This window comes from Salmo salar, chromosome 20, assembly GCF_965601325.2.
Source record: "Salmo salar chromosome 20, fSalSal1, whole genome shotgun sequence".
Classification (NCBI taxonomy): Eukaryota; Metazoa; Chordata; class Actinopteri; order Salmoniformes; family Salmonidae; genus Salmo; species Salmo salar.
In genome coordinates, this window is record NC_138310.1 from 34,330,082 (window position 1) to 34,351,799 (window position 21,718).

The window sequence follows — 21,718 nt, forward strand, 5'->3', positions numbered from 1 at the left end:
TTTGTTGTTATTGTTGGGCAATCAAAGTGGCACTAGGCTACAATCTGTGGCTCCATGTGTAGCAAGCAATGTTGGAGACTTCTAATCAATGCAAAATTGAATACAAATTATGGAATTAAATGAGCTAAATGAGAATGAGTAGGCTACAACAAGCAACCATTAGGTAGGCTGTTGTTTAATCTGAATGTAGTTGTAGAGAGGGATGGGAAGCGCAGCAAAATAGCTTCAATTAGCCTAGGTATCTTAGCTAAAATAGATTAACCTAACTTCATTACATCGATTTGATGCAGTCAAGAGAAGTACTACAAGATGGGATGATTGACAAACTTGTAGATACTGTAGGTTATCTAACTAGCACGAGTCTGTATGGCTACTCTCTCATGTCAAACTTATCAGCCCCTGCCCGTTAGAATTATTCATTGTTTGATCAGGAGAAAGCCATGCATGCTTAAAACGATGAAAGCGAAGCCTAGCCCAAGTCATATTCAAAGCCTATCGAATGGAGAGATAAGGGAATATAGCCTACATTTTTTTTACTGCTAGATACTTATGGAGATACTTAGGAAGTGTTCATTATTTAACATTTTGACAAGTTTAGGCTATATGGCCCTTGCATCCGACAGAGAGAAAAACAATATTTTCTGACTGGACATTTTGCACTGCTTTGGAAGAATTTTTTGCTCTCTCTTGCGTTCAGTATAAGTATTGTCTTAATCGGTTGTTGTCTAGTACTGTCTTTTTGCTAGCTAGAGCCATCTACTTTAAGTGCCGTCTGTCTTCCCAGTAGCCTATTTGGTGTGTGAACTGTTGACTGCTCATAACTTGCAGCTGATTGTAGACACATCAACCAGGATTAATGAGCAGGGCAATTTGTAACTGTTGTTGTTTTGGTAATCAGTGGCTGTATTGGAGGGGGAGTGGTTTCTCCTCTCCTAGGAAATCAACAATTAGTACAGGGAGGTGTGCCCTTCACCTCTGCTAGATAATTAGCAATTAGTGTTAGTACTTAAGTCTCCCCTGTTTTCTCAGCCCCAGCTGTAAGCGGTGGTCGTGTCAGCGCCGGTCTCGTCGCCGAAAACAAAGACAGTTCTGCCGAGTTGTTCTGCGAAGTTGTTCGAGGAATGCACGACTCTCTCACTTGAGGATCTAACCTAGTTATTTTCAAATGATCTCCTTTTGCTCTTTTGTAGCATTGGCAACCATGTGTGTTTTCTATACCTGTTTGCGTCTCCTTCTAGGCATTAGACGCTCCCCACCCCTTTGCTGCAACCGTTCTAATTTAGTGTACCCTGCGCACACAACCCATGAATTCCTGGTCCCCGGCAGTGTTTGGAACTGCCGATCTGCGGTCAAGAGCGCTGAATTCATCTTAGCCTATGCTGCCATTCAGTACCCAAACTTTTTGGCCCTGACAGAGACCTGGATCACCCCAGAGAACACTGCTACTCCAGCTGCTCTTGTCATCGGACTACGTATTCTCTCATAGTACGAGAGCATCTGGTTGTCAAAGTGCTGGCACAGGCCTACTAATTTCTCCTAAATGGAGACTATATTTCTCCCTCACCTGTCAATCTCCTCATTTGAATTCCATGTTACTGTCACTTGTCCACTTATGCTTAACATTGTTGTCATCTATCGCCCACCAGGTACCTTTAAAGTTCCTCGATGAGCTTGAAACCTTTAAGCTAATTCCCTGATGGTCACCGCTCTTCGTACTGGGCGACTTCAACCTCCCGATGTCTGCCTTCAATTAATTTCTTTCTTCCCTCTTTGCCTCTTTTGACCTAACCCTTTCCCAGTCCCCTCCTACTCACAAGGCAGAGAATACGCTTTACCTCATCTTCACTAGAGGCTGCTCAGCCCTCCCTTCCAACTCTGTGGCTGAGTGACTCATTGCGAGCTTACAGGGCTGCGGGCAGCTGAGCGAAAATGGTTGAAAACAAAACGATCATCCTTTCATTCCCTCTCTACCTTCCGCTGCTAAAGCCACTTTCTATCAATCAAAATGTTAAGCTTCTGCCTCTAACCGTAGGAAACTATTTTCCACCTTCTCCTCCCTCCTTAATTCTCCAACCCCTCCCTACGACTTTATCAACTACTTTGAAAAGAAAGTTGACGACATCCGCTCCTCATTCACTCAGCCTATTGAGTCCACTGGTCCCACTCACTGACAACTACCCTACGCCTTCACTTCTTTCTCCCCTCTCTCTCCAGATGAAATCCTGCGACTAGTGAGGTCCGGCCAACCAGCAACCTGCTTGTTCGACCCTATTCCCTCCTCCAGACCATCTCTGGGGACCTTCTCCCACTCCTCACTTATCTCATCCTTGCGTCCTCTGCCTTCAATGCCAGAGTCGCTCCCCTCCTCAAAACCAACACTCGACCCCTCTGACGTCAAACTACAGACCGGTATCCATTCATTATTGTCTTTCCATAACACTTCAGCGTGCGGTCTCTGACCAATTCTCTTGCTATCTCTCAGAACAATCTTCTTGACCCTAACCAGTCAGGCTTCAAGACTGTCCCCCTCCCGGAGAGCAAAGAACTGTGGCGTGACCCTGGACAACACCCTGGCGTTCTCTGCAAATATCAAAGTCAGTGACTCTGCTCTACAACATTCTTAGAGTACGACCCTACCTCACACAGGAAGCGGCACAGGTCCTAGTGGCAGCAGGTAGCCTAGTGGTTAGAGTGTTGGGCCAGTATCTGAAAGGTTGCTGGATCGAATCCCGAGTTGACAAGGTAAAAATCTGTCATTCTGCCCCTGAGCAAGGCAGTTAACCTACTGTTCCCCGGGCGTCAAAGACGTGGATGTCAATTAAGGCAGCCCCCGCACCTCTCTGATTCAGAGGGGTTGGGTTAAATGCGGAAGACACATTTCAGTTGAAGGCATTCAGTTGTACAACTGACTAGGTATCCCCCTTTCCCTAATCCAGGCACTTGTCATCTACTGCAGCACGCTGTTGGCTGGGCTCCCCGCTTGTGCCATCAAACCCCTGCACTAACTTGATTTTCCCCCCCGACTAGTTCTTACTTTGCTGATAGCTACTTTATTGAGGAAAGACGTACTTACTATGACTGAGATACATTATTTGGTTGTCCAACGTAGCCAACGTTATGAGTGCACTAACTCTAAGTCGCTCTGGATAAGATCGTTTGCTAAATGACTAAAATGTAAATGTATATAACATATTTATTGAAATAGGTTATGGCAAATAGGAAGATAATTTGGAATGTCACTCGTGCTGTGCGCTGCCACTGCGAGGCACCAGTCAAGTTCAAATAGGCTAAACCGTTGTCTGTCAAATCAGACGCCCAACCCATGCCATTTCACACATTTCACACATTTTCACTAATCCCCATATACGTGCAACAGGATCCGGGTGAGACTCACCGACAATTAGGCCTATTTCACAGTGATGGTCATCGTATCCACAGGTCATCATGGTGCCCACAGTGTCGTTGATCACCGACACAATGTCAATGTCAAAGTCCTAGAAAGAAATAGAAACAGGACATAATTAACTTATCAAGTGACTCACCTAGTAGCTAGTTTGCTGTGATTGACATCATTACGCATGACACAACACCGATGAAGATCAACAAGTAAAGATGCAGGTTGTGATCAGGGTAGTAGTGCTGTTCTAGACTGATCCTAGATAAACACTCCTGGTCCGATATGTTATTAGCAGCAAATTTAAATCACACAGAAATTACATATTGGTTCCCTAACCCTGTAAGTGGTCTATGGACAAGGTATGACAGCAATCCATGCTTTGGTTTAGTTACCCTGTGACTGTTTCCAAATCCACACATTTTAGCATTTGTGGCACAAATCCCATGCATGTCGCGCTTCATGTCCAAATCATCTTCGATAAGCTACACTATCAATTTCAGATAATTTAGCATTGGAAAAACATGCTAGGGAAACTAAAGCTGTGTTCGAATACCCATATTAACATACTGTATACTACATAAGTGTATACACCACGAGTTCATTTTAGCATACTGTAAACGAACAGTATCGTTTCAGTTGAGCGTACTAGCATTTTCCCTGTCTACCGGAAATGGATGATGTTGCTATACAACCTCTTGTTAGCATAACTAGCTAGACATTTTAGGATTTCGGGTGTATTCATAAATTCAATCTGGAGTGCCAGAGTGCGCTCAGAGTGCCCTCTGGGCATTTGAAAATCCAGAGCATTGTCAGATTATCCGTTCGTAAACTCAGCGCGTTCAGAGCACACACTGGACGCTCTGGCCGAGGAGTAGAGTTGATCCGAGCGTTCTGACCTCCCAACTGCACCCAAGCTAAGGTTGGCTAGCTACTTCCAGACACAAATGAGAGAACACCTCACTTTGACCATTTTACTTGCCCAAACAGAGCTGTTTAGGCTGTTTTCATGTTATCCAGAGCGTTGGTGACTAAATGTACTGCTGGCAAAATTATGCTTATTTTTTTTGCCGACAGCAGCCATATTCAACAGGTTTTGAGTGTTCGTAAATTCAGTTATTCTGCGCTCTGGAACACTCAGACGAGAGTGCTCTGAAATCAGAGTAGATGGCTAGAATGAACAATGTCCATTGAAAAGGCACAACGACTATACCACTTAGCTAAGAATGAAGTGAATAATCAAGTCAATAAAAGTTGCATAGTTAGCATTTGGTTAATATACTGCATGGCAAGTTCGATGTATTAGTAGCCAACTAACGTTAGGTAACTAGCATACCGGTACATACTGCTGTAATGCTATGCGGTTCGTAAGGATAGCGTAGCTAACAAATTGTCAGCCAACATAACATGTAATGTAATTTATTTGAAAAGTCATTACTTTATTACATTACTCAACATTTTAATGTTTGGCATAATTAGTTAAAGAAATTAATTTGTATCCAATCTTGTTGGACTTCGGCTGCATATTTTCTGTCATTTTCTTCAAATCTGAAACCGTTGTGAAGCCATACCCATTTTCGGAAGAATTGCATTATGTGCCCTAAAAGCACGGAAATAGTGTCAACCGCTTGTATACTTTGTATACATTATGTAAAGTAAAAATCCAAACCGGACAGTGCATGATATACACACACATACAGTACCAGTCAAAGGTTTGGACACCTACTCATTCAAGGGTTTTTCTTTATTTGAACTATTCTCTACATTGTAGAATACTAGTAAAGACATCAAAACTATGAAATAACACATATGCAATCATGTAGTAAACAAGAAAGTGTTAAACAAATCAAAATATATTTTAGTTTCCTCAAAGTAGCAATCCTTTGCCTTGATCGACAGCTTTGCACACTCTTGGCATTCTCTCAAACAGCTTCATGAGGAATGCAGTCTTCAAGGAGTTCCCACATATGCTAAGCATTTGTTGACTGCTTTCCCTTCACTCTGCGTGTCATGCCCTGATCTGTTTCACCTGTCTTGGTGATTGTCCCCACCCATCTCCAGGTGTCTCCTGTTTTCCCCATTAGTCCCCGGTGTATTTATCCTTGTTTCCTGTCTCTCTCTCTGTGCCAGTTCATCTTGTTTTGCCAAGTCAACCAGATTTTCTCCTTGCTCCCATTTTTTCCCCAGTCTGTTTTTTCCTAGCCCTCCTGGTTTGGACCCTTGCCTGTCCTGACGCCGAATCCGCCTGCCTGACCACTCTGCCTGTTCTGACCTCAAGCCTGCCTATCCCCTGGTACTGTTTGGACTCTGACCTGGTTTATGAACTCACGCCTGTCCCCGACCTGCCTTTTGCCTACTACCTTTTGGTGTAATAACCATCTGTCTCCTGTGTCTGCATTTGGGTTTCACCTTGTGCCCTTTATAGTAGGAACTTGCCATGATAGACCCAGCAGACTAGGACCAGCTCCGTCACGCTGTCTCCCTGCAAGGAGCCACCATTGGGAGGCACGAGGAGCTACTGCTGGACCTTATGGAAGGGCTTTGTTCCCTGATGGAACTTCACGGCCAAGGGTTCAAGTCTATAATGGAGCAAATCAGTGAGTTAGCTCATAGGCAGCCTGCCACCTCTGAGACCTCCCAACCACACAGCAACATTTCTACTACTAGTAGATTTGTTCAACCTACCCTGGCTCCTTGAGAATCCCGCTTACCACCTCCGGAACGTTATGCAGGCAATCCTGGTACCTGCCGGGCATTCCTTTCCCAGCGCTCCCTCATTGTCGAACTCCGCCCTCTTTGTTCCCGTCGGATCGATCGAAGATAGCATATTTAATCACGCTAATGTCCGGAAGGGCGCTCTCCTGGGCAACGGCTGTGTGGGAGCAGCAATCAGCTGTGTGCCATAGCCTGGAATTCATGGCAGAAGTGAGAAAGGTTTGATTCTCCGGTGCCCGGGAGGGAGGCGGCTCAAACTACTGCAGGTTCATCAAAACTTCTGTAGCGTGGCAGACTACGCAGTAGATTTTCGCACATTGGCCGCAGAAAGTTCCTGGAATCCGGAGGCTCTGTTTGACACCTTTCTCCACGGAGTGTCGAAGGGGATAAAGGACGAGCTCGCAGTTTGGGAAATACCACGGGATCTCGATTCTCTCATCACCCTGGCGATTAGGATTGATGGACGCCTACGAGAACGGCGGTGTGAGAGGTCGTCGGGTCTCAGGAACACTCGTTCGTCTGCTGATGCTGGAGCCCGGCCGAAGGAATCCGGAAATCCCAGAAGTTGGTATTTCGAAAACACCCGAGGTTCCCAGAGAATCATCGGCGACGGGTGAGTTGGATACTCCTGAGCCCATGCAACTGGGAAGAGCTAGGTTATCGGTTGGGGAATGCTCACGTAGGCTGAATTCTAACTGTTGTCTGTACTGTGGAGGGGTGGGACATTATAGTCACTTGCTCAGTTGAGAAACCCTTTTAGTGTGTACAAGTACTCTGGTGAGCCAGACAGAGTCCCCTAACTTCCATCACCCGTCCACCTTTTTTGTGTGATTCTGCCGTGGGGAGACCAGTCTAAGTCTCGCCGGGGTGCTCATTGACTCTGGGGCTGATGAAAGTTTTATGGATGCTGCCATGGTTTCTGAATTAGGTATTCACACTCAACTTCTCTCTGTCCCCATGGATGCAAGGGCACTGGACGGCTCTATTGGAGTCACCCATAGCACTGTGGCCGTTCATATACGGGTATCAGTAAACCACAGTGAGACCATACAGTTCCTCATCAATTCCCCCCATGTTCCTGTGGTTTTGGGATTTTCTTGGCTCCAGAAACACAATCTTGTTATTGACTGGACCACGAGCTCCATCCTGAGTTGGAGCCCATTTTGTCATTCTCATTGCCTAAAAGCGGCACAGCCTAAAAGCGGCACAGCCCTCAGGACGTAAGCAAAGCCACGGATGTCTCTGCCGTCCCCACTGGGTACCATGACCTGAGGTCTTCAGTAAGGCACGGACTACTTCTCTTCCCCCCCGCACTGTCCTTATGATTGTGCCATTGATCTCCTCCCAGGCACCACACCATCTCGTGGTCGGCTATATTCTCTATCCGGCACGGAGACCGAGGCCATGTAGGAGTACATAGGAGTCTCTGGCTACTGGAGGCATCCGTCCATCTGCATCTCCTGCCGGTGCGGGGTTTTTCTTCGTGGAGAAGACCCTGCGTCCGTGCATTGACTACCGGGGTCTGAATGGTATAACGATAAAGAATCATTACCCCCTACCACTCCTCTCCTCAGCCGTCGAACCTCTCCAGGGGGCCACCATTTTTTCCAAACTGGACCTTCGGAATGTCTACCACCTGGTTCGAATACGCAAAGGAGAGGAAGACAGCCTTTAACACAACCAGTGGACAGTATGAGTACCAGGTCATGCCGTTTGGACTCACCAATGCCCCCGCTGTCTTCCAGGCTCTGGTAAACTATGTGCTCCGGGACATGATAAACCATTTCGTGTTCGTCTACCTTGACGACATCCTGGTTTTTTCCGGTCTGCCCAAGAACACGTTCATGTCAGACAAGTCTGGTCCTGAAGCCAAGTCCGCCTGCCTGACCTCTAGCCTGCCTATCCCCTTGGACTCTGACCTGGTTTATGAACTCTCGCCTGTCCCCAACCTGCCTTTTTGCCTACCCCTTTTGGTGTAATAAATATCAGAGCTCAACCATCTGCCTCCTGTGTCTGCATTTGGGTCTCGCCTAGTGCAATTATACTGCGGTCCAACTCATCCCAAACCCTCTCAATTGGGTTGAGGTCAGGTGATTGTGGAGGCCAGTTCATATGATGCAGCACTCCATCACTCTTCTTCTTGGTCAAAATAGCCCTTACACAGCCTGGAGCTGTGTTTTGGGTCATTGTACTGTTGAAAAACAAATGATAGTCCCACTAAGCGCAAACTAGATGGGATAGCGTATCACTGCAGAATTCTGCGGTAGTCACGCTGCTTAAGTGTGCCTTGAATTCTAAATAAATCACTGACAGTGTTACCAGCAAAGTACCATCACACCTCCTTCTCCATACTTCACGGTGGGAACCACACATGCAGAGATTATCTATTCACCTGCAAAGTTTGGACTCATCAGAGCAAAGGACAGATTTCCACTGGTCTAATGTCCATTGCTTGTGTTTCTTCACCCAACCAAGTGTCTTCTCATTGGTGTCCTTTAGTAGTGGTTTCTTTACAGCAATTCGACCATGAAGGCCTGATTCACGCGGTCTCCTCTGAACAGTTGATGTCTGTTACTTCAACTCTGTGAAGCATTTATTTGGGCTGCAATTTCTGAGGCTGGTAACTCGAATTAACTTATCCTCTGCAGCAGAGTTAACTCTGGGTCTTCCTTTGCTGTGGCGGTCCTCATGAGAGCCAGTTTCATCATAACGCTTGATGGTTTTTGCGACTGCACTTGAAGAAATGTTAAGTTCTTAATTTTTCTAATTGAAATCAAATTTTATTGGTCACATGCAGATGTTATTGCGGGTGTAGCGAAATGCTTGAGTTTGTAGCTCCAACAGTGCAGTAGTGTCGAACAAGTAATATCGAACAATTTCACAATACACATGTAAGTAAAGGATTGGAATTAAGAATATAAAAATACATGGATGAGCAGTGTCAGATCGGCGTAGAATAGAATACAGTATATATGAGTAATGCAAAATAAAAACTAAAGCGGCCAGTGACTTCAAGTCTATGTATTTTGGCAGAAGCCGCTGTGCTAGTGATTGTTATTATTTAAACAGTCTGATGGTCTTGATATAGCTGTTTTTGTCTCTCTGATGCACCTGTACAAACCTCACCTTCTGGATGATAGCAGGGTGGTTGACATGGTTGGGTGGTTGATGTCCTTGATTATATTTTTGGTCTTCCTGTGATAATCGGGTGCTGTAGGTGTCCTGGAGGACAGGCAGTGTGCCTGTTGATGCGTTGGGCAGACCGCATCACCCTCTGGAGAGCACTGCAGTTGTAGCCGGTGCAGTTGCCTTACCAGGCAGTGATACAGCAGACAGGATTGTGCATCTGGAGAAGTTTGTGGGTTTTAGGTGCCAAGCCAAATTTCTTTAGCCTCCTGAGGTTGAAGAGGCTCTGTTGCGCCTTGTTCATGACACTGTCTGTGTGGGTGGACCATTTCAGTTTGTCAGTAAATGTGTACGCCGAGGAACTTGAAGTTTCCCACCTTCTCCACTGCGGTCCCGTCGATGTGGAAAGGGGGGTGCTCCCTTTGCTGCTTCCTGAAGTCCATGATCAGCTCCTTTTGTTTTGATGAAGTGAGAGGTTACTTTTTTCATGGCACCACACTCAGAGCCCTTACCTCCTTCTTGTAGGCTGTCTCGTCATTGTTGGTAATCAAGCATACTACTGTTGTGTCGTCTGCAAACTTGATGATTGAGTTGGAGGCGTGCGTGGCCACGCAGTCATGGGTGAACAGGGAGTACAGGAGGGGGCTGAGCACACAACGCTGTGGGGCCACAGTGTTGAGGATCAGCAAAGTGGAGGTGTTTCCTACCTTCACCACCTGGGGGTGACCTGTCAGGAAGCCCAGGACCCAGTTGCACAGGGTGGGGTTCAGACCCAGGGCCCCGAGCTTAATGAAGATTGCAGGGTACTAGGGTGCTGAATGCTGATCTATAGTCAATGAACAGCATTCTTACTTAGGTATTCCTCTTGTCCAGATGGGATAGTGCGATGGCGATTGTATCGTCTGTGGATCTATTGAGGCGGTAAGCAAATTGAAGTGGGTCTAGGGTGTCAGGTAAGGTAGAGGTGATATGATCATTGACTAGTCTCTCAAAGCACTTCCTGATGACAGAAGTGGGTGCTACAGGGGAATAGTCATTTAGTTCAGGTACCTTTGCTTTCTTGGGTACAGGAACAAAGGTGGCCATCTTGAAGCATGTGGGGACAGAAGACTGGGATAGAGAGAAATTGAATATGTCTGTGCATGCTCGGAGGTTAGGCTAGGGATGCCGTCTGGCACGGCAGCCTTGCGAGGGTTAACAAGCTTAAATGTTTTACTCATGTTGGCCACGGAGAAGGAGAACCCACAGTCCTTGGTAGCAGACCGCCTCGGTGGCACTGTGTTATCCTCAAAGCGGGCGAAGAAGGTGTTTAGCTTGTCTGGAAGCAAGATGTTGGTGTCCGATGTGGCTGATTTTCCTTTTGTAGTTCGTGATTGTCTGTAGACCCTGACACATACGTCTCGTGTATGAGCCGTTGAATTGCGACTCCACTGTCTCTATACTGACGTTTTGCCTGTGATTGCCTTACAGAGGGAAAAACGACCCTGTTTGTATTCAACCATATTCCTAGTCACCTTGCCATGGTTAAATGCAGTGGTTTCTCGCTTTGTTTTGCACAAATGCTGACAGAGTGGATATAGAAAGTCTACACACCCCTGTTAAAATGGCAGGTTTTTGTGATGTAAAAGAATGAGACAAAGATAAATCATGTCAGAACTTTTTCTACTGTTAATGTGACCTATAATGTGAACAATTCAATTGAAAAGCAAACTGAAATCTTTGAGGGGGGGAAAAATAAAAACCTTACAATAACCTGGTTGCATAAGTGTGCACACCCTTTTATAACTGGGGATGTGGCTGTGTTCAGAATTAACCAATCACATTCAAACTCATGTTAAATAGAAGTCATTACACACCTGCCATCATTTAAAGTGACTCTGATTAATCACAAATAAAGTTCAGCTGTTCTAGTAGGATTTTCCTGATATGTTCTTAGTTGTATCTCAGAGCAAAAGCCATGGCTTCCAAAGCATCAGAGGGATCTCATTGTTGAAAGATATCAGTCAGGAGAAGGGTACAAAAGAATTTCCAAAGCATTACATATACCATGGAACACAGTGAAGACAGTCATCACCCAGTGGAGAAAATATGGCACCACAGAGACATTACCAAGAACTGGACGTCCCTCCAAAATGTATGAAAAGACAAGAAGAAAACTGGTCAGGGAGGCTTCCAAGAGGCCTACAGCAACATTAAAGGAACTGCAGGAATTTCTGGCAAGTACTGGCTGTGTGCTACATGTGACAACAATCTCCTGTATTCTTCATATGAATGGGCTATGGGGTAGGGTGGCAAGACGGAAGCCTTTTCTTACAATAAAAAACATCCAAGCCCGGCTGTAGTTTGCAAAAACAAACATCAAGTCCCCCAAAAGCACGTGGGAAAATGTGTTATGGTCTGATGAAACCAAGGTTGAACCTTTTGGCCATTATTCCAAAAGGTATGTTTGGCGCAAAAACAACACTGCACATCACCCAAAGAACACCATACCCACAGTGAAGCATGGTGGTGGCAGCATCATGCTTTGGGGCTGTTTTTCTTCAGCTGGAACCATGGCCTTAGTCAGGATGGAGGGAATTATGAACAGTTCCAAATACCAGGCAATTTTGGCACAAAACCTTCAGGCGTCCGTTAGAAAGCTGAAGATGAAGAGGAAGTTCACCTTTCAGCATGACAACGACCCAAAGCACACATCCAAATCCACGAAAGCATGGCTTCACCAGAAGAAGATTAACGTTTTGGAATGGCCCAGCCAGAGCCCAGACCTGAATCCAATTGAACATCTCTGGGGTGATCTGAAGAGGGCTGTGCACAGGAGATGTCCCTGCAATCTGACAGATTTGGAGCGCTTTTGCAAAGAAGAGTGGGCAAATATTGCCACATCAAGATGTGCCATGCTAATAGACTCCTACCCAAAAAGACTGAGTGCTGTAATAAAATCAAAATGTGCTTCAACAAAGTATTAGTTTAAGGGTGTGCACACTTATGCAACCAGGTTATTGTGAGTTAATTTTTTATTTTTCCCCCTCAAAGATTTCAGTTTGTTTTTCAATTGAATTGTTCACGTTATAGGTCACATTAAAAGGTGGGAAAAGTTCTGACATGAGTTATCTTTGTCTCTATTTTACATCACAAAAACCTGGCATTTTAACAGGGGTGTGTAGACTTTAAATCCACTGTATATCCACGGTTTCTGGTGAGGGTAGGTTTTAATGGTCACATTCACATCTCCTGTACACTTCCTGATAAACTCAGTCACCATATCAGCGTATTCAATGTATTCTCAGATGAAAAAACAAATCTTGAAGTGTGGATTCCGATTGGTCAGACCAGCGTTGAATAGTCCTTAGCACGGGCACAGTGCCTTGCAAAGGTTTATCCCCCTTGGCGTTTTTCCTATTATTTACTTATTATTTACTTTACTTATACTTATTTCCCTCATTAAAATGCAAATCAATTTATAACATTTTTTACATGTGTTTTTCTGGATATTTTTGTTGTTATTCTGTCTCTCACTGTTCAAATAAACCTACCATTAAAATTATAGACTGATCCTTTCTTTGTCAGTGGGCAAACGTACAAAATCAGCAGGGGATCAAATACTTTTTTCCCCCACTGTACTTTGAAGAAACTCAAATACACCATTTTTTGATTTGTTGAACACCTTTTTTGGTAACTACATGATTCCATGTGTTATTTCATAGTTCTGATATCTTCACTATTATTCTACAATGTAGAAAATAGTACAAATAAAGAAAAACCCTGGAATGAGGTGTGTCCAAACTTTTGACTGGTACTGTACATATATACAGTGCCTTCGGAAAGTATTCAGACACCTTGACTTTTCCCACGTTTCGTTACAATACAGCCTTGTTCTAAAATTTATTAAATAATTTTTTTCCCCTCAATCTACACACAATACACCATAATGACAAAACAAAAAAGATTTAAATGTTTGCACATCTATTAAAAATAAAAAACACATACCTTATTTATAGAAGTATTCAGACCCTTTGCTATGGGACTTGAAATTGAGCTCAGGTGTATCCTGTTTCCAGTGATCATCTCTAGGAAGAGTCTTGGTGGTTCGAAACTTCTTCCATTTAAGAATGATGGAGGTCACTGTGTTCTTGGCGAACTTCAATGCTGCAGAAATTTGTTGGTACCCTTTCCCAGATCTGTGCCTCGACACAATTCTGTCTCGGAGTTCTACGGACAATTCCTTCGACCTCATGGCTTGATTTTTGCTCTGACATGCACTGTCAACTGTGTGAACTTATACAGACAGGTGTGCCTGTCCAAATCATGTCATATCAATTGAATTTACCACAGGTAGATTACAATCAAGTTGTAGAAACATCTCAAGGACGATCAATGGAAACAGGATGCACCTGAGCTCACTTGAGTCTCATAGCAAAGGGTCTGAATACTTATGTAATAAGGTGTCTGCTCTTTATTTTTAATACATTTGTAAAACAAAAAAATGTAACCCGTTTTCGCTTTGTCCTTATGGGGCATTTGGTGTATATTGATGAGGGAAAAAATGTATTTAATCTATTTTAGAACAAGGCTATAATGTAATGTGATGGACATTTTATACATGTGCTGTTCTAATAACCAATTTCTGAGTTCATGCAAGTGATTGATTGAACAAATCCTCACTTATCAGTATCTGCAATTTGGCAGTACGCCTAGACCTTGTTTTGACAACTTAATATTTCAAGGTCTCAACTTAGAGAGAAGAAGCCTCTTGAGGTATTGGTCTGTCACATGATATGAACCAGTCAGTATTGGTCGGTCACATGAATGAAACAAAACGGTAATGATGAAATAATTATGCTAAATCATGTAAATATAACTTGTCTGTGTATAGCTGTATATAAGACAACTGCTGGAACTGCCCTAGCAGAGCTTCTGACAGACATTCACTATGGTGCATTAAGTTTGTTGGAACCTCTCCAGCTCGCTGACAAACAATGATTCATTTAAAAATTGACTTTGAGTGTCCCTGTTTTTAAGAATTTCCACAACAGTAAAAAGTGAAAGGGTCTGAATACTTTCCAAACACACTGTGTACACACACACAGCACATTCCCATAATAGCCATCACAGAGTGGGCTATAAAAAAATATATGTTTTATTGTAACACCAAATAGGTGCAGTAAAATGTGTTGTTTTATAGGGTCAGCCAAAGTAGTACGGCACCTTAGGATTAAGTACACCTGGCCCAACGCTCTAACCGTTAGGTTACCTGCACCCTATGACTTACACACACACACACACCCCCCGAGTTTTGAAAACACCCTAAGACATGAAAGGATAACTACTGTAAAGCTCAGTATAAAGAGTTTGACTTAATGTTCCATACAAAATGGGTAAATACTCCCAAGATTTATCAGTGCTGTAATGTTTTTAAGCATTGGAACAGTCACACAGACATGTCAGCTACTAACAAGCATTATTCAGGGTGTGATGTTGTTATATAATAGAATAATTGTAAAAACAAAAACCTTTATTTCTCTTTTGTGTTATAAAATCTTAATCTTAAGGTTTTTCTTTATTTTTACTATTTTCTACATTGTATAATAATAGGGAAGAAATCAAAACTATGAAATAACACATATGGAATCATGTACTAACCAAAAAAAAGTGTTAAAACAAATCAAAATAGATTTCATATTTGAGATTCTTCAAAGTAGCCACCCTTTGCCTCGATGGCAGCTTTGCACACTCTTGGCATTCTCTCAACAAGCTTCATGAGGTAGTCACCTGGAATGCATTTCAATTAACAGGTGTGCCTTGTAAAAGTTAAGAAACACAAGCAATGGACATTAGACCAGTGGGAATCTCTCCTTTGGTCGAATGAGTCCAAATTTGAGATTTTTGGTTCCAACCGCCATGTCTTTGGAGAGACGCAGAGTAGGTGAACGGATGATCTCTGCATGTGTGGTTCCCACCGTGAAGCAAGGTGGAGGAGGTGTGATGGTGCTTTGCTGGTGACACTGTGATTTATTTAAAATTCAAGGCACACTTAACTAGCATGGCTACCACAGCATTCTGCAGCGATATGCCATCCCATCTGGTTTGCGCTTCGTGGGACTATCATTTGTTTTTCAACAGGACAATGACCCAACACAGCTCCAGGCTGTGTAAGGGCTATTTGACTAAGAAGGAGAGTGATGGAGTGCTGCATCAGATGACCTGGCCTCCATAATCACCCGACCTCAACCTAATAGAGATGGTTTGGGATGAGTTGGACCGCAGAGTGAAGGAAAAGCAGCCAACAAGTGCTTAGCATATGTGGGAACTCCTTCAAGACTGTTGGAAAAGCATTCCAGGTGAAGCTGGTCGAGAGAATGCCAAGAGTGTGCAAAGCTGTCATCAAGTCAAAGGGTGGCTACTTTGAAGAATCTAAAATATATTTTGATTGTTGAACCCTTTTTTGGTTACTACATTATTCCATATGTGTTATTTCCTAGTTTATGTCTTCACTATTATTATACCATTTTTGACTGGTACTGTATATTTGTATGGCGTATCTTTTTGTTTGATAGTGTGAGTGTGATGGTCTCTTTCTAAAAACTTGAATAAACACTAGGTTTCAGTTCATCTTAATGCTGCTGGCCTGAAGCCTTCATGTTATACTTTCAGCATAACCTATATAGGTCAGATTACTTTTGTAGCACACAATGTCTTGGAGTTTGCTGGGAGGCCATACATTATCTGTATGGAAAGAAAATGCCATGATGTGGCAAGGCACAGAGAGTGCTGCATTTACGAGTGCTGCCACTGGTGCATAACCTTAGCCCATTCATTTTCCACTGACTCACCCCTCTCTTTATGATGGCTTTCCTCAGAAGGCTGACCACATCTCTCCCTTCCACCCCATGCGACTTGAAGCCCTTGGTCCATGACACCAGAATACTCTGCATGAACATACACACGCACGCACACAGACAATGACAACTTCTGGATCATTCTGAAGGCTTAAACCTCCAAATCACGGTTCCTTTTTTCTGTTTAAATTTCAAATGCGGTCCTCAATAGTCAACCTCCTTATTCCTCACCTCATCCAGTTTGGTCTGCTGGCAGGGGAAGGAGAAGGTGAAACCCAGAGGAAGCTTCTGGTTCTTGATCCCCAGCTTCTCCAGGAAGTTAGCAAGACACTCAGCAATATGGTCGAAAAGCTAAGGGCGAAACAGAGGGGTGTTAACATACAGCAGCAAACTGATCAACGTAATAGTAACCCCTTCAGTTCATTGATATGATCTATGGTTTTTCCCACCCCATTTTTCTCGTATTTTAGCGAAATTATAATGTTAGGGTCAAATATTACAAATATGACATAAAAGCCATTACCAACCTCAACCCTTATTGAACATCCCAAATCAAATGTTATTGGTCTCACACACACACACACACACACACACACACACGTGTTTAGCAGATGTTATTGCGGGTGTAGCAAAATGCTTGTGTTTCTAACTCAGTGGAATAATATCTAACAAGTAATATCTAACAATTTCACAACATATACCCAATACACACACATCTAAGTAAAGGAATGGAATTAAGAATATATAAATATACCTGAGATAAATATGACAACCCTAACCAAGAGGACTAAAACAAAGTTGTGTTCAGTAGGCACCAAATGGTAGAAAACCTTTTAAAAACAGAGGAGGTAGCTCGTAGGTGTTCAATATCAATACGATTGTTTTGTTTTCAGTTCTCTATTGTGGAAGGACCACCAGAGGGCAGGCTGGGCTCACGGATAGTAGCCCAACAAGGCATGTGAGACAAGGTAACCAGAGTCAATTAAGCACAGCTGACAGTACGAATGAGATATTCTCTTTGCCCTACAAGAGAGAGGATGGAACCAGCAAGAAGGGGGGAAGATAAACTATCTCTGGAGAATGGCTACGGGGAGATAGGTGCTATCCAAGAAGATCCATTAAGACGGTGACGAATATGTGATTGTTGTTATAGTTTGAAGATAATCGTAATGTGATCCTGTGTCATCTAAAGAAGAAGATGTATGTTGTTCCTTTAGAGATTCTCATTGACTGTGTTGGAGTGTTTGTATTGTCAGAAATCCATCAATAGAGAACTGTGTTGAATCAAGAAAACCTACTCTGGACTCGTTTATTCCACCTTTCCACTTTAGAGTGACACCAAATGACTTGGTCCGCTCACACTATTTTGCACGTACTGAACTTGACCCAGCCTCCGTACTTCCCAGAGATTCAGTCATCCGTTGTCTTTACCAAACACAGTTAGACTTAGAAATACCTATGAAACCCCTATTCCAGAACCAGATGTTCTTCCCAGCATCAAAGTTGGCGATGTTATAGAAATGTCATAAAACAGACCTACCGACATTGATACTGCTTGGTCTGAACGATGAGGGAAAGTGTTTAAAAGGGACAATCAGCAGTTGCTACATACATATCATTCATTTATAAGTAAAAAAATGTATCTGTTGATTCTTGAAGAATATAACTTATGACTCATGAGCTTATTAGTTTCGTACCCCATCAGAACCCAAAATAGAAAACCGTTTTACACCAATATTTGTAAATAAAGTAAATGTAAACAAACAAGTTACAGCCTCATAACATAGTTAAAACTATAATTTTGATATCATTGATGGTCAGTCCTTGCATCCATAGGTCTGTGTGTTAATTACATTTCTCCAGCCCCATCCCTCAGCTTTTTACAGAAACAGTGGTGGGGTGGTTGCTTTGTTATTGTTTCAACTCCCGATTGGCCGTTTAAGAAGTCACTGTAATAAGGTCAAGCATCTGGCCCATTGCAGGGATTTGCTGTGTGAATTTAGGTCATTCCTGATGTCCATTGAAATGAACATCCCCTTCTCCTCTCACCTCTTCGCCACTGCCCCTCATCAGCTCCTCAGAAATGGCATAGATCTGGTTCTCCATCTCCACCTTCTGCTTCCCGTTGTCAGACACCTTCACCAGCAGGACCCGGAAGTTGGTCCCACCCAGATCTAGAGCCAGGAAGTCTCCCTTTTCTGGAAGAGTCAGGGAAAAAACACACATACTCAAAAATGCTGTAAAGCAAGAAAAAAAAATAGATACAAAAAAAATTACAAATAACAGTACTAAGTCTACTAAACTGCAATAGCGAGGGTAAAGAAAACAGGTATGCTCTACCAAATATTTAAGTGGGAATGTGGTGCTCGTCTTGGTAAATAAATTATATACTACAAGTCTTCCAAACAGCCTATATGGAGGAGGACAACAATAAATCCAAGAATGTACCAAAACTAGGCCTAATGGTATTTTTCATGTCAAAGTACTATTTTATAAAAAAAGTGTATACGTTTCTACCACAGTATTTATGAAAGCTACAAAGCTGCAATAGAGATAACCATGAGCAGCAATAATGTTGATTGGAGCAGAGGTGATCACGGGTCAGACAAATGAATTTCATTACAACCACAAAGGACTTTGACCATGAAGCAGTAGGCTCCTTCTGAACATCGGAGTCCTCTTTGAAAAGTGATGTCTTTCACCCATTGCCAATAACATACCCATGACCTGCTACCATTTTTATGAGATATAAAGGTGAATCTTTCAATGGACTGACCTTATGTTATAATACATAACAACCAACATAAAATGTTAATACCAAACTAAGGTTTTATTCAACGCAATAAACAAGTATAAAATACGTTTTGAATCTTGTCACATTTTTTGAGTGAATAGACTACCTAACATTCAACATTTCAATGTCCCTTTCATTGAAATGTCCTTTTCAAAGTGAGGTTTACATGATCAATGGCTAACCACATAATTTAGACTGAAAAGAAAACCACATCGAAAGGAAGGAGAGAGAGAACGAGGAGAGAGTCAGAAGTAGTGCTGTCACACACACACACACACACACACAATACCAGATTTGTTCGATACAGATAATATTTTTTTTAACATTGAACAATATATTGATAACTGGTAGAACAAATAAAATAACAAATAGAATATCTAATTTCTGAAGCTTCTATACTGCAATAGTCTGGTCACATTAGATGTCGAGAGTCTATATACCAGCATTCCCCATGCGGGGGGGCTGGCAGCACTAGCTCACTATTTGGGAGACAGAGATACTAATGAATATCCACCAACAAACTTTATTTTAGAGCTGGCAGAATATGTTTTAAAGTATAACTATTTTAGGTTTGATGATGAATACTACCTCCAAACGAATGGAACGTCGATGGGCTCCACATTCGATCCGAGCTATGCTAACCTTTATGTGGGTCTATTTGAAGAACGTTTAGTCATTAACAAAAACGAAAATCCATTTTTGAATAAAATCCTGAAGTGGTATCGATATATTGACGACATTTTTTGCATATGGGAAGGAACTGAACAAGAGCTGTCAGATTTTATGGCACTACTCAATGACATGGATCCCAATCTCAAATTTACTATTGAAAGTGACACTCAACGCGTTCATTACCTCGATATGTGGATTGAGAAATCAAATGGAACCCTGTTTACAACTCTGTATCGAAAAGAAACAGACAGAAATACTCTATTACAGGGGGACAGCTTCCACCCTGAGCCATTAAAAAGAGGACTTCCTAGAAGCCAGTTTTTCAGACTGCGCCGTATATGCTATTCCAATGATGATTATCTAGAAAAAGCAGCGGAGATGCGCACTAGGTTTCTAAGAAGAGGCTATTCGCCACAATGTGTGGATGAAGCTCTTCATTTGGCATTGGGAAAAACACGAGATGAATTGTTACAAAAAAGACCAGCTAAAGCAAAAGAACACTCCGTTATGTTCACAACCACATATACTTTGAATTCGCGAAAAGTGGGAGGTGTGGTTAAGAAACATTGGCATATTTTATCATCGGAACCCAGCTTTGCCGGCTGAATTCAAGAATCCACCACTCATTGTGTATAGGAGAGGTCGCAATTTGCGCGATAAATTGGTTCATGCCAACTGCCAGCCACGAAAGAAAATCAGCCAGGCTCTTTTACGCCCGCTACCAAATGGTAGCTATAAATGTAGAGGATGCGCACAGTGCAACAATATGATGTGTGAATATTTCTGCCACCCACACACAGGAAAACGGTTTCAAATTAACGATATCATCACGTGCACCACCACCCATGTTATTTACATTATTAAATGTCCATGTGGGCTCTGCTATGTCGGTAAAACCTCTGGTTCTCTCAAACAGAGAATTAGTGAACATAAAAGTTCAATCAGGAGAAACGACAGGGATTATCCAGTCGCAGTACATTTTAATGACCAAAAGCATGACATTTCTACCTTTAGATTTTGTGGTATAGAGAAAGTTAAGATATCAGACAGGGGAGGTGATATTAATAATACTCTGAGCAAAAGAGAATGTTTTTGGATTTTCACCCTCCAGACATTATTTCCTAAAGGACTTAATGATGAAATGCCTATGTATGTTATGTTGTGAATTTAAAATATGTTCCTATTTAAGATTACTTTGTTTTTTCGTATGATGTACCAAATGATTAATGAAAACTTGCTATGTCCTCGTTGTGATTTTATGGACGTGTTCGGTACGTCTTGTCTATACACTTTTGTAATATTTGTGAAATGCATATTGTTATGTTTGGTAGCACTTATTTATTTTTCCTTTGCCTCCAACCCCTTTCCATACGTGGAACGGATGTGGGTGGGGCTAGGTCTACATAGAGGTGCTGTTTTCTGAAAATTCACAAAAGCTCTGACGAAGGCCGTTAGGCCGATACGTAAGCTTATTAAATATCAGTGATACTATCAAGAACAGTGTGCGGTTTCCTTTTTTCATTCATACTGCAATAGTCTACCATAGACATTTAGTCTACAGCAGTGTCCCCCCATGCACTAAACAACTGATTCAAATAACCAACTCATCATCAAGCTTTGATTATTTGTTGACATAGTGCACATAAAAATAACTTTTGACGTTAAATTGCCATGTACCGAACACAAATACAAGTTAAATGGCTTTCGTTCGCCTTTTCAACTCTACTGATGGTTGTGTCAAAAACTGTTGCGTTATATAGCAAATGTGCCCACTCTGGTCTTGGCATGTGCGCTATAGACAACAACTCGCAGATAGGCCACCTACATTATGAGATTATTATGGATAAGAGAGTTATTTGTATTTGTCAAATGGCAACCAAGCATTGATCATGTCACCAGAATAAAACCCTCATTATTTATTGGAAAGGAGCATCAAGCTCATCACTTTGCACATTCACCACCCTGTGAAGTTCATCACTTATTTAATCTGTAGCCTAATAAACTGCACTGTACTGCTTTGTAACACCTTTTACTTAGTTGTTGTAACACCTTTTACTTAGTATTCCCATAGTTCGCTTCTGCAGACAGTTTGGTCAACAAGCTGCGGGCACTGAGCTATAATAAAAGTTGTGTGTGTGAAGGTATGAAATTTAAGTTTGAAGAAGCCATGCTCTTCTTGCT

At 42.5% G+C, this 21,718-nt stretch overlaps 1 protein-coding gene across 1 annotated transcript in view; it reads right to left on the reverse strand.

The window, feature by feature from the left end:
- The window catches only part of LOC106580495 (hexokinase-2), a 100,693-nt gene that overhangs the window by 55,775 nt on the left and 23,200 nt on the right, over window positions 1–21,718 (reverse strand). The window contains exons 3-6 of the mRNA XM_014161633.3: window positions 18,121–18,269; window positions 16,303–16,422; window positions 16,066–16,161; window positions 3,395–3,494 (exon numbers count right to left, since the gene is read on the reverse strand). Of these exons, the coding sequence (XP_014017108.3) occupies window positions 3,395–3,494; window positions 16,066–16,161; window positions 16,303–16,422; window positions 18,121–18,269 (465 nt within the window). The remainder of the gene's footprint in view (window positions 1–3,394; window positions 3,495–16,065; window positions 16,162–16,302; window positions 16,423–18,120; window positions 18,270–21,718) is intronic.